This window comes from Pinus tabuliformis, chromosome 7, assembly GCF_031772625.1.
Source record: "Pinus tabuliformis cultivar Carrire ecotype Pingquan chromosome 7, CPIR1, whole genome shotgun sequence".
Classification (NCBI taxonomy): domain Eukaryota; kingdom Viridiplantae; phylum Streptophyta; class Pinopsida; order Pinales; family Pinaceae; genus Pinus; species Pinus tabuliformis.
In genome coordinates, this window is record NC_142293.1 from 648,196,080 (window position 1) to 648,209,625 (window position 13,546).

General features: G+C 37.7%; 1 protein-coding gene across 1 annotated transcript in view; it reads left to right on the forward strand.

The window, feature by feature from the left end:
- The window catches only part of LOC149249112 (pentatricopeptide repeat-containing protein At1g20230-like), a 91,848-nt gene that overhangs the window by 49,607 nt on the left and 28,695 nt on the right, over positions 1 to 13,546 (forward strand). The window contains exon 3 of the mRNA XM_089451962.1: positions 10,431 to 10,456. Coding sequence (XP_089308088.1) covers positions 10,431 to 10,456 — 26 coding nt within the window. The remainder of the gene's footprint in view (positions 1 to 10,430; positions 10,457 to 13,546) is intronic.

Below are 13,546 nucleotides of genomic sequence, written 5' to 3' on the forward strand. Positions count from 1 at the left end.
ATTCATGATATTGATAACAATCCATTTTTAAGAAATAACCATAAAAAATAAATCAAAGCCCTGTTGTCGGATGGCTTCATGCACTCTGCTCAGTAAAAAACGATTGGCATCACAAAGATTTGTTGTGTCCTGCAAGTTAAAACTTCATAGAAAAACACACAGCAACAATATTAATGCCAAATGTTCAGAAATCATCTAAATAATTTTCTAATTGTTCTGCAAGCCATTATTGAATCGTCATTTGTGCTGCAAAAATATTTGAAGTGGCAAAAATATGAAAAATTACTTGTACAAAAAATTATTTCAATCAAATTTTGCAAGTGTTTTTCATTTTTATAAATTGTTTCAAAAAAATTGATTGCATCAAAAAAATTTATTTATTTATTTATTTTTATTTTTTAATTAAAACTTTTTAATTTTCTTTATCAAAAAAAAATTATTAATAAAGAAAATGATTTTTTTTCTATTTAATTTTTTTAATCATGAGACACATATGTGTCTAAAATAAAATTTATTAAATCAAATTGGACTCTTAGACCTCATGCCATGTGGAGCAGAGTTTGTTATTCACTTGGATTTTTCTACTTTCAACTTGCCATGTTAAAACAATTCAAAACAAATCGTTTTTTCCTCACGCAATCTGCAAAACGAAGCTTTGAAGAACCATAAAATTCACTCAAATGGTTGTGAAATTCGGAAAACCATTTCTGAGTTACCTAATTCACATTGTTCCCAAAAAAACCAATGTCATGGATTTGTCTAATTCACCTAGGTTTGCTCAAAAAATGCATTTTAAAATCGTGTGTCAAAACAGTTACGTTTTTTGTTATGCTCTGACAATAGAAATCGATTGATGTGGATATTTGTTAAGATTTCTTCCTCATTTCATGAACAGAAAGCCTGATTTCTCATGGACTTATGGGTTTTCAAGATTTTCACTGATCTCGTACCAAAATTTAGCAAAGCTCTGAACTGGTCTTGAGGTGAAAGAAGTGATCTGCTTATAGATGAAGTCATGTATCCAAAAAAAAAGAAACAAACCAACTCCTGTAGATGATGTAAAAGAAGAGCATCCAAACTGGTTTGTGCACCCTCGCAAGGGCCTTAGAGAGCCCTTTGGCTGGCCGTTTGAAGCCTAGTTGAACGCGTATTTTGGAGTTGACTTTGATAGCAAACATGATCACTAATAAGAAATAACATATAAAACAGAGCCAAATTTCTTATTCGTTCAATGTCTTCAGCTATTGAGCTTACTCTCGTTTCTGAGTTATTTAGGAATCTGCAGATACGAAAGAACTCAAGCTTTGTTGGGCCCCGAGATCACCAGAATCATCACAAGCGTGCTGATCAACCATCAAAATGCTATTTGTTTTTCCTAGTCCACCTAAGTTTTGTTCCTAAATGGCACCTTTCTGTTTAGTGTGCTCTAAATGAATGAGTTGTGTCCTCTAAGGGATCTTTCTCAGATTATGGCGCGGAATCTTAGAAACTATTTCATTCAATCATAGCAGTATTATATATGTTATATCGGTATCGATTATGCTAGACTAAGTTCCTTGGCGCGAACCATCGAAACTAACACCTGGATCGCACCAGGGAACCAACAAAATCCATGGATCGCCATTCTTCTTTTCTCATTACAAGACTTTGATAGATTAAGTGTTTGATTTGCAAGCTTAAGGAATGTTAAAGCCCGCAATAACTGATTCAAGTTGCCTCCCTGCGCCATCATTGTATTCGTTTATGCATTCTCTTCCCTTAGCCTTTCAACGATTTATGAACAGTTTGTTTTTTTTTTCGATTCTTTGATGCTTTGCTTTTATTCTCTGTGATTTGTTTCGTTCTATGCATTTCATTTTTTTTTTTCTTAAACAAAATTAATTTTTTTGTTTAATTTGGTTTTCTTTTATTTATATATTTTTAAATGAATATTTTTTTAATGTTTTGGTTTTTCTTTAATTTGTTTTATTGTTTTTCTTTTTTTAATTTAGATTTAAAAATAAAGGTTTTATTTAGCAATTAAAAAAAAAGATAAATAAATTAACTAGGCAATTTTTTTTTTTTAATAAACAAAGAAAAATATTTTGTTTTAAGAAGATTTGAGATGGAGATCAGATTTTTTTTACAAGGAATAGTCAATTTAGATCTCCTAGTCATTTTTCAGATTTATGAATTTGTTGTGAATAATACTGAGGGGGGGGGGGGGCGGGGTGAATCAGTATTATCAGGTCAATTATTTTTCATTTCACAATCAGATTTGTATACGCTACTTCAGTTAGTAAATACCGCGTATGTACGCAACTTCAGTTAATAAAACAAGCTTATATAAGTAGACTTGTAATTTAAATTATTCTTCAGATATTGATCATTAATCTGTGCATCAAACCATATGAACAGTAACCAGGAACAGTAAAACAGAACAGGCAATCACACATAAGAACACAAGATATAAGGTGGAAACCCAATGTGGGTGAAAACCACCTGCTGTAATTCGTCTCTCTCTTCTTTCAATTAGAAACTTCTTTTTACAATGTTTCTGTACTGGTGCAGTCTTATACCAGTACGCAGGCTGCTACCTGTAGAAGTCTACAACCTTCTCTCGTTCTCCAGCTTCTCCTGGAAGGGAGATACAACCCCCTTAGCTCTTGTACTAGCTGAGGTACTAGTACGTAGGTGATGACTTACAGAAGGCTACAACCTTCTCTTTCCTTCCAGGGACCACGTTTCATAAATTTTCAGACTAGACCCATGAATATCAATCAACCATCAAGTATATCTACATTAACCAACCTCCTTTGTACAAACAAATACTGAATCAACCAATAACTTCTCAGAATGTTGTAACCAGAAAACAGTACCAGTAACCAAACACCAATTCTGAACCCAGAACACTACAACAATAAACTGAAAGAGCTAAAACATATTTCATGAGATATACGCTACTTCAATATGTGGAACCTGCGTGCATACGCTTCTGTATCGAGGTCATACTGTGTATACGCTTTTTTAAGTTAGTTAACCAGTGTGTATACGCACCTCTGCTGCGCTGAACCTGCGTACAGATCTATAAAAGATAATTTATCCTTTTTACTCATTCAGACATTAGTTATACCCAGATTATCATCTTTATAGATCACGTCATGCGCCAAATATAACAGATCAAAAATTACACAAAGATACTTCTCTTCAAACCACCTTAAAACCTTGACCCATCAATAGAACTTATCCTTCTCCTTGCGCTAAGGTTCCTCCTTGATTCAGATCTAGTTATGCACCATAACCCAATGAGAGTATTCTCAAACTTGCTCTTCTTAAGATATTCAATGTTTTAGTTCATCCCTTGCCAAATGATCTCCTTCCTTTTTATAGACTTAGGCCTTACTCACACCATGGTCCAAAACCATAGAGATCCAATACTAGGGACTCAATACCTAGGTTCAACACTTTGGATGCAATACCAAGGACCAAAACCATAGGTTCAAGTATGACGGACTAAATACCATGGACCAACCATAATTTTTCCCACATGTACGCGCTTTTCTTTGCATGAAAGTGCGTGCATATGTATACACGCCTTTTGATCGGTACACCTAGGTGTATACGCGATTTTGTTAAGAGTAACTTGCGTACACCTCATTTTCTTTCATTCTGAGAGCCTGAACTGTGATCTGCCCTTTGAGTGAGTTGCCATCAAGGACAACACCTGTGCCATAGTCCCAAACCTATGTGATAATGCCAACAAAATTTTATTACAAAATTGAAAAACCAACTTATTCAATTACCTTTCTAATCTTCTAGGTCACACAAGGCGCAAGAAGAAAGCATACTTGGGAAATTATTAATTGATTGATTTTTTTTATTTTATTTTTAGATGTAAGAAATAAGGTCTCCTAATTACACTTCCCCAGCAACGGCGCCAAATGTTCAATCAATTTAATGTCTTAAATTGTTAACATAAATTATCGACTGGGGTTAGTACTCTGATGAAGTGTGGTGAACAATATGTGCTTAGTTAACCTTGTTTCTTACTTCGTTGAGTATGTTTTTATGTTGTTTTGGGGTTTTGTTTCTTATTCCTAAGGAAATCAATCTAAGAAATGAAAGTTATGCTTCTAGATGAAATATTTAAATGTTAATGGAAAAAATCTAATGAATTTTAATGTTGAAAAATAATTTCTAAAGAAGGAATAAAAGGAAATGTTTTGATGAAAGAAACTAAACTATGAATTACTCTAAATTAAATGATTAAACTATGAAAAAGAAGGAAGAAAAGGAAATGTACTTGAACTAATCTATGAAAAACAGAGCATTAATCTAAAAACAATTTCATTCATATGACAAGATGAAAATCAAAACACTTCCTTTCTTATCCTTGAAAGCTCTTGATCAAAATCAAACTAATCCTATTCATGGACTAAAAGAAAAAAAACAATGACAATCTAAAACAAATGGAAAAGACAACTATGATCTATTGTATGATCAAATACCCATGAACCATTCAATTTAGGAATCAATCTTCTTGAAGTGATTAAGTACTTGATTATACATTAAATGAAACAAAACATGATCTAGGAAAGCATGTGAAAGCATGTAAATGAAAACATGTAAAAACTTTCAATGGCTGTGTAATCTAATGTTTTTAAGAAATCAATTATGGAAGGGTTGCCTTCTTGAAATGTTGAACATGAGATGACACAATAGATAAGAAATTTAATCTAAAAAGCATGAGAAAGGAGACCAAATCACTGTCTGTTCAAAATGCCTCAAGCAATCAATTTTGGAAGAACTACCTTCTTGAAATGCTCTATAGAAGATTAAGCAATGAATGTAAAACTTAATCCTAAGAAACCATTGTAAAAACATGTAAAGGAAAACTAAGATCACTGTATGCTCCAATGCTTCAAACACAATCCAATTTTGGAAAAGAGAAAATTATTTTCTTGAGATGATTTGATTAGCATAAGATTACACAGTAATTAAGAAAGCAATAAATCTTAATCTATGAAAGCAAATAAATCTTAGTCTATGAAAACAAATTAATCTCACACATTGTAGATGGCCAATCCAAAAGTATGAGGATGGAAAGTTGAGAAGCTCTAAGTGCAAGCCTTCTTCTTTATTCAAAACATGAGTAATTCCCCAACTTTACACATAAAATGATAGGAGAAAACTTCCCTATTTATACAAAAAGATGAGAAGCTATCTCATTAATGAGAGTCCATGAATCTCTTCTATATCTCTAGAGTTACAATCAAAATAGGAAATGATAAGACACATATCTTCTTAGAGTTTCAATACAAATAGGAAATGAGACACATATCCTTATGATCCCATGATCTTCTCCACTCAAATTCGAATTTGGCCTTAGAAGGCTACATAAGGGTCTTTTAGAAGATTCCTTTTGACCTACACATGTCAACAATCTCATCCCACTTATTAGGAATAAGCATGCACATTATTTTCTAATTTTTAACTGTAAATTCACTTAAAAATGCTAAGAATTAATAAAGTTTAGAAAAACATAAATATGACCCAATAATGATAATGGTAAGGTAAATGTAATGAAATGGAGGTGGAGTGAAGGTGAAAATATGAAAATATAAGTGAAAATGTAATGGAAGTGAATGACAATTTCAAGGCCCAGCACCTTCCTTGGGTATCTGCTAGCTTCGCAATGCACTCATATAGCTCAATAGGGAAGGACACGAAAAAGATTTCGTGGATCTCTGTATATAGGTAGTTGTCTAGCCACTCTTCTTTTGATAGTCACGGGTTTTTTTCTCCTGCACCACGAACTCGTGGATTATTCTACCCAACCAGCCTTCAATTTCATTCTTAGTTGTATTCCAATTATACGACATCACACATCTCTATGCAGATTCTGGTCCCGACAATGCAACCATTTGTTGGCTTATAGGGGCCTAACCAGGTTCAGATTTAGTCAACCAAACAAATCCCTACATTACTGGCCCTTTTGGCATTAGCCCAGGGAGCGCAGACTGAAGTCTCACCCGAAGCAGTATGGGGGGATGTTGGAACTAAGTTTTCGTACCCTTGAGATGGATGTGATGTCGATTTATTCCAACTAGACCTGCTTTCACGCAGGTCGCTTCGCACTGTGTTCTAACCTTCAGCATCTTCCTGATCCTTTACAATCAACCTTCGCGCAGCCCTAATCAGGGGCTAAGATGCTTTCGCGCTGCTTTAATTATCTTCGTGTAAACAAATGTTCTTACTTGTGTCCACTTAACCAATACAGTCATAGACATTTGTGCATCATATAAGCATTTAGAAGTGAAATTCATACCCAATATAACAGATGCATAAATAGGAAATAAAGACGCAGAAATGATAGAAACTTCTCTTTATTAATACTTCCAGATTATTACAGACTCAACTCCCTCTACGCACTCTGCTGCGGACTACTAGGCCTTTGCGCACTCAATTGCAGAGTCTCTACCTATGCTATGACTCAAAACTTAGACTTACACTACAAAACTATCTCACATACATCTGCATTATCTTATCTTAGATGCCTTTCACTACTTAGAGATTCGCTTTGTTAGGGCCTAAATCTACCTCAAGCTGAGAAAGGCAGGATCTAGGGTAACATCAAACCACGCTTAACCTGGTAGCTAGCCTTACCAGGTTGGGAGAGGGCTCTCTCCTTGTCAATCTCAGGAAAATATGCCCAATAAAGCTTGAGATGACTAATTTAAAGACTGATTTTAGGCTAAGTATATGCTCTGTGGAGTTTGATTGAATTTAATTTTAGTTTGCTGGCTCAAATGTGAAAGGCAGATTTGGGTCCAGGGAATGGACACAGTCTTGCAGAGATCTCTATGGGGCGAGGTAGGCAAATGGTTTAGTACTTTGAAATAAGTGAGATGGAGAGTCTTAAGACTAGTGAGGAGTTGGAGAGGGCATGAAAGTCTTAGGGATCCTCTTCAAACAGTTGAAAACATAAATAACTAAACAACCCCAGGTAGAGCACTGCAACATCAATGAATTCTACCTTTATTCTTGATTCATTTATTTAAGCTGAATAGAAAGAGATGATGGCATACATAAACACATATAAACTTGCATTACAGAAGGAAAAACAATACCAAATCAAATTTCCACAAGAATCCCACAAAGTGCTGCAAACCCTAGTCTATTCCTTGCCAAACTGCAAAAATGAATATACAATAATGCTCAAAGCATTCACAAGAGTCCAACCTTTACTAATGACTGAAAAAAGTACTAGATATAGGCAAAAAACAACTCATGCTAGGCTTTAGGAGTTGAATTCATGAGTTGAGGAGCTGTTTCAACAAGATCTAAACTAAGAACTAAAAAGTAGGCAGTGGAACAACTTGCCTCTAAAACCTAGGAAATTGATTCATTCAGTTTCAAACTACCTTTTTATGATGTATCTACCTCCATGAGTGAAATTTAGCATATTTACATCAAAATCCATCAAGTTACATCAAATTACATCATGAGTTTGACTATGAGAGAGAGAAAAGTCAAACTAAGAAAAAAATAGGCGAAAAACAGTGTTTTTTGGGCAAAAAAGTCAATTTTCCATCTTGTGCGTCGCACCTCTGTCCTTGCGTGCGCGCCTTTTTGCAACTAATTTTTTAGGCCTTATCGTGTACCAAATTTGCTCCAAGTGGGCTTGTTGGAAAGGTCTGTTTGTCTTCTTTTTAGAATAGGTGGAATTTCTGAATTTTGTGTCCATTTGCCACTCCAAAAATGAGTTCTCCCAACACTGCTTCCTGTGTGGCAAAAAAGGGGTAGAAAGGGCATTTTTGAGGTGTTTTTGACCCTTTTGGAAACTCAAAACTTGAAAAAATTTCTTGGCTATGTGTGGGCATTCATATTTTTTCCTGAGGAATCCAAAAATGCTGAGTTTTCCTCCAAAGGAGGTCCCTAGCAAAAGCGCGCCAGGTGGCGTGGCGCACTAGGCAAAAAAACCTGTGTTTTGCTCCAAAAATTCAAAATTGACAAAAAGAGTGTTATGAATCAAGCGTTGTGTTGGGTTAAGGAAGCCTCAGCCAAAATCTGGAGCTTATCTTGCTCTTTCCTCTTCCTCAAATATTTCCTCAACTTAGCCTTCAAACTCCTAATTCTCGCTTTGCAAACTTTGTTTCTCGCCAAATAGTGGTAGGCCATGTGCCTCAACATCTTTTTCTCTTTGTTGGCATTCTCCAGCATCTTTTCCAAGTGTATGTTTGCCCTCTCAAGCCAAGATTCACGATCAGCTTCAATTTCTTGCTCAAGTGGTGTCAACTTGACTTTCCTCCTCTTGGTAGCTTGTTGGTTTTCTCTTATGTTTTGGAGCTCCATGATGGTTTTTTGGTCCTCTAACTGTTTGTTCCTCTACTCAAGATAGTTGATTATCGACTTGGCTCTTTCCAGGTTGAGAGAAGTCATGAATGTCATCTTGTTGTTCATGGATGATCTCCTTGATCTTTGAGCTTTGGCAACCCAAATCAGTGTCATCATCCGGAATGAGAATGAAATCTGCCTCTTGACCTTCTGATGGCCCCTCATCATGCAATGGCTGCTTACCCTTGTCCTGTACCTGCTTTTTTTTTTAAGGAAACGATACCCCTTCCACCCCGAGTGGAGATAGTACTTGTTTTGCTGTTGCAAACAATCTCCTTGTGCCCTTTTGGTAAGTGACAAACATTGGCACACTAGTGGTTTGAGTCTCATGCACCTCTTGCTATGTGAAGGCTCTCCTGCCTCATGAAAAACTGATGGGGGCACTTGAGGACCTGTAAAGACCTCATGTGAAATGAAATCATCCCATGAAATCTTCAGTAAACTAAGCTGATGCAAAACCACAATCTTGATCAATGCAAAGTGATAGATGTCATTATACTACTACTGAAAAGGTTTCCTTTGCACCAATGTGGTCATTTTCTCAATATTCTGGTATATGAAAGAGGGGATGTTCATCATCCTCACCCTAGTAAAATGCATCAACAATCTGATATGATAGATGTATAGGTGAGCAAATATGCCTTCACAGCTGAAATATTTGATTATGAGTTTCATCGGGGGAGCATATGTGTCATGTAGGTACCTAAAAGGGAAGACCCTACTGATATGCCTCTGAAAACTAGCCTTGATATAAGGCTCATAATGATCTCTATCCACCAGCTGCTCTCTTGTTCCACTGTTCACCTACATTTGGAATACCGTGTTGCTTGAGCTATAGTCTCAGGTGTCAAAGTGAATGTCACTCCTACCAAATTGACCTGGCCATTGTGAAGATGGAGCACAAAAAGTCTGGCCAATTCATGGGGTATTTGACTCTTTACACCATCTCACAAAATTGGTAGCAATATTGATGTTTGAAGCATGCTACAGCAATAGGGCGAGCCAACAACTCAGTAAGTGTAGTGGGCTCCTCCTGGATATGTTTTCCACTCTTGTGAGATCTCCTTGGTGCATGAAGTTCTTTGGAGGAGTCACTTACTGTTTCCTCATTTCTGTCATAAGATGAATTTGACTCCAAGTTTGCCATTGTTTGATGTTTCTTAGATGAGTATGAAGAGATTTTATAGAGACAATAGGTATTTGCTGCTAAATGATAGGGATTTGATGATGGGGGACAGTGAATGAGGGGTTGGGATGTTGCTTGTAGCGTTTTTGGGAATTGTAGGGTTTGGGAGATAAGGATTAGGGTTTAGGGATGTTAATTAGGGTTCGGGAGTAGTGGGATTAGGGATTAGGGTTTTCAATTTTGGGGATAGGGGAATAGGTAAGTGTAAGTGAAGGAGGGAAGGGGAAAAGTGGTGAATGAAATTGTAGTGAGGGGATGTGAAAATGGTAGGATGGGAATTAGAAAGCAAAAACTGTAATTTTTCAAACCCTAGGCAGTTTTCTCAATACAGCTGTGCAAGGAACTAGGGTTTGTTTTTTACCTATTGAAACACCATAAACACTGATGAAACCCCTTACATTGGTAATATGGAGGTGTTAGCTTACTTGTGGAATGGGAATTTGCAAGTTTGAAGCTTAGAGGAGGTGATTTGAATGAGTTCGGGCTTTGGAGACTCGTGCGCCGCGCCTCTCTGGTGCATCGTGCCAGTCAGACTTTCAGTGTAAAACCTGCATTGTATGCGCCGCACTGGCCAGGTGCGCCGCGCTGGCCAGTGCGCCGCACCTCAAAATTTTCAGATTTTGGTTGCAAATTCGCTCCTTAGGCTCGAAAACACGATTTACACTTGTTCTCATTCACTCTTTGAACACAAATGAGCTCTCTGACATGAAAAAGACTTCATATTCAAATGATTTTAATTTTTCACTTATAAAAACCCCACTTTGTAATGTTTGGATTTCACTTGCTTTTAAAAACTCTGTTTTGGGTAGTTTGACTTGCTTTTTGCCGTTGATGGACTAAATGTTTTGAAATTTTGACTCTTTTGCAGGAACTGGAGTGCAGGAGCTTGGTAAGGTGACCGGGGCTACATCTTGGAATTATTACATATAGGAAAAATGAAATTACATGAAATCTTGTACATAAAACATAAAAACTTTGTGTTTTGAGGAAAAATCAATCACTGAGCATGTAATTATTGAAATTTTTGTTGCTGGGACTTTATTTGACCTCCTCATGTGCCTGTTGACCATTTTTGAGCTTTTACAAGACCTTATTGACAAAACCCTAGATCTAATGAGACCTAAAACCCTAAAGATGACTTTTGCAAATGTAATGGCAGAAAATGACTATCAATGACCTGAATGTATAAAAATGAGCCAACGCAGGTAAAGATCATGAGGGAAAAATTGATAATATTCCACTACCATTAGATGATCCATGATCCTAATGGAATGCAGATGATCAAATGAGACACCTAACATGCAATGCAACAAGAGTATTTTGATCATTGATGGAGGGATGAAGATACCGACACTAACATGCTCTATTTATACAATTCCATAGTCCGCGGACCATGGGTAGATCTTCTAAAGCCGACATTACAATATCAAAATAAGGGCGGACAACCCTATGACTCTTTAACAACTACACGCTCGCGCCCACAAAATGCGGAGTCTTTACATTTTAATTACAAATTTGGAGTAAAATCTATGCTCTTAGCCCCAAAACTGCCCTTAGGGGATCCTGCGCCCAACAGAATGTGTGTCAATCGACCAAGAGCTTGGGAGATGCTACATATTACAATCAAGTAAGGGTGGAAACCAATATGAATTGAGAACTGAACAATACTTCCGAAGGTGTTAGACTTTCTTTTCACGAACAAGGTCCATTCAGAGAGCTGGAGTTCTACCAGTGTGTCGCCAAGTGTTGTTACAGCTAAAACCACCCTCCAAAATTTTTCCTTAGCTTCGTTTTGGAGCCTCCCTACCAACCATCCTTAGTAGCATGTCTTGTTCTATCAAGTACGCAAGCTTCAATGATTTTCTTGAAGATTTCTAGCTTGTGCATGATAGCTTGTTGCATCCCCCTCATAGGCTATTCCTATAGACTTGGTCCATCTGTAGGCTGAGCAGCTCCCTCAAGAAATTATGCAATTCTAGAGGGGAACCAGCCTTCCCTCCAGAAATTGTAGAAATCTTGACTAGTAGCCTGCTAGGCTCCAGAATTGCGCAATCCTTCCTCTCAACTTTCATTGGAAATACTGCACAATCCAGCCCAACAGGACTGCTTAGCCTAGAAATTGCGTAGTTCTGGGTAGTAGTCAGTTGCTTAGCATATAATTTGTGTAATCCCTCTGGGACAGCCAGCCCAGTAACTAGAAAAAATTGTATAAATCCAGCTAGGTAGCCTACTGAGCTCAAAAATTGTGAGATGCAGTCAGACAGGATTCCTTGAGAAAATTGCGAGGTCTGACCCAGAACAGCTGCTCATCCCAGAAATTACGCAATCCTAGGAGACATTCACCTGTTCCTCTCAGAAATTACACAATCCCTCTAGGACAGCCATCTCTGCTCAGCCCAGAAACTGTGCAAATTTTCATCCCAGGCTCACAAACCGATGCATGTGCCTTCAGGTTTACCGATTCCCTCCAGGAACGAGAAAAAGTAATTTTCATTCATGGACTACTTCTCCCAAGGCATCATACAAAGGCATCCCTTGATTCAGGGATCTATTTTTAGAAATTGGAGGTTACATGCAAGTATCATTTCAGAAACCTCCCGCCAAGTGTCGCTTTTCCTAGATTTCTAGCATACGCATCACAACCTCGATTTTATCAAAACTTGTCAATCGAACATTGCAGAGCTCATTCCTCACATCGACCTTTTAGCTCTAACATCCCACATTGTATCTAGGAGTCGTTGGCACATTCAGATCAACTGTTTCTGGGTAAGCCTGCTTTGCATGTCTTTCATTGCATTTCTGTCACTTTTTGTGTTTCACTTTATTTGAGTGTTTTCTGTTTGATTTCAGTGAATGTCTGTTTTTTTTTTATGTATGTTAGCTTGTACAAGCACCATTTTAGTTTTCACTTGCATCTCAATGTTGTCGCATGCATGACAATGTTTTTTCACAGATGGTCTTTGTTGCGGCGACTCGCTTGACATGCATGCATGATTTCCCGTTCTCAAATCCTACACTTGTTGTTTACATGTATGATAACTCACTCTTGTTTGTACTCATTTCATCATGCATTCAGACTTCTCATACTTTCATTTCATTCATCGGCTGGTGTGGGTTGCCTTGGGCCGGACCGTGCCTTGCCCGGCTAGCACTGCACATTTTCAGAAGCGAAGGCTCTACCTTCCCTCCATAAATTGCACAAGTCTAGCCCAACACTGACCTCCAAGCTTACATTGTGCAATTCTTGGAGACAGTGTCCTGCTAGCCCTAGAAACTGTTGAATGCAACTTGCTGGTTGCATGTCACTGTTGACTGAAATTACACATTACGCAATTTCAATCCTCAGCAGGCCAGGCTGGACTGTGCATTGTGTAGTTCCAGCAGTCAGTCAGCGTCCTGACAGCTCGGACTATGCCTTGCGTAGTTTTTCGAGTTAGTCTCCCGACCTCCCAGCGGAAATTGCGCAAACTTCACGATCAATCACACAGGTATGTTGCAAGTTAATCCTCAAGTTTGTTTGGGTTTTCAACTGTCAGATTGGTTGCCATGGGTGTTTCTATGTCTCCAAAAATCATAGGTGTTCGTCTGTCTCTCAGCAACACAAGTACAATGGCCTTCAGGAGAGCAGAGTCAAAGGACACCGCTGAGATCACAATGGCGTTTGTAGCCAAGCAAATGCCTATGAGATCGCCTACCTATGAAGACATCAAGTTGTTAGTAGATAAGGACATCAAGATAGTGTGGCAGTAGCATCACAGCAAGTAGCACCATTAGCAACAGCAAAAGGCAGCACACCTACACGTGATGAATGCAAGAGGAATATTGTTGACAACAAAAAGGCAGAAAAAAATTGCAAGGTCAAGCAGATCCACTTATGATGAAAGCAACTTTGGAGACTGAGGCTATGAGGCCGCGGCACGACATGAAGATGCGCAAAGGTAGAGAACAAAACTGAGAAGGAGTTGCATGTGTTGAAGTAGAAAC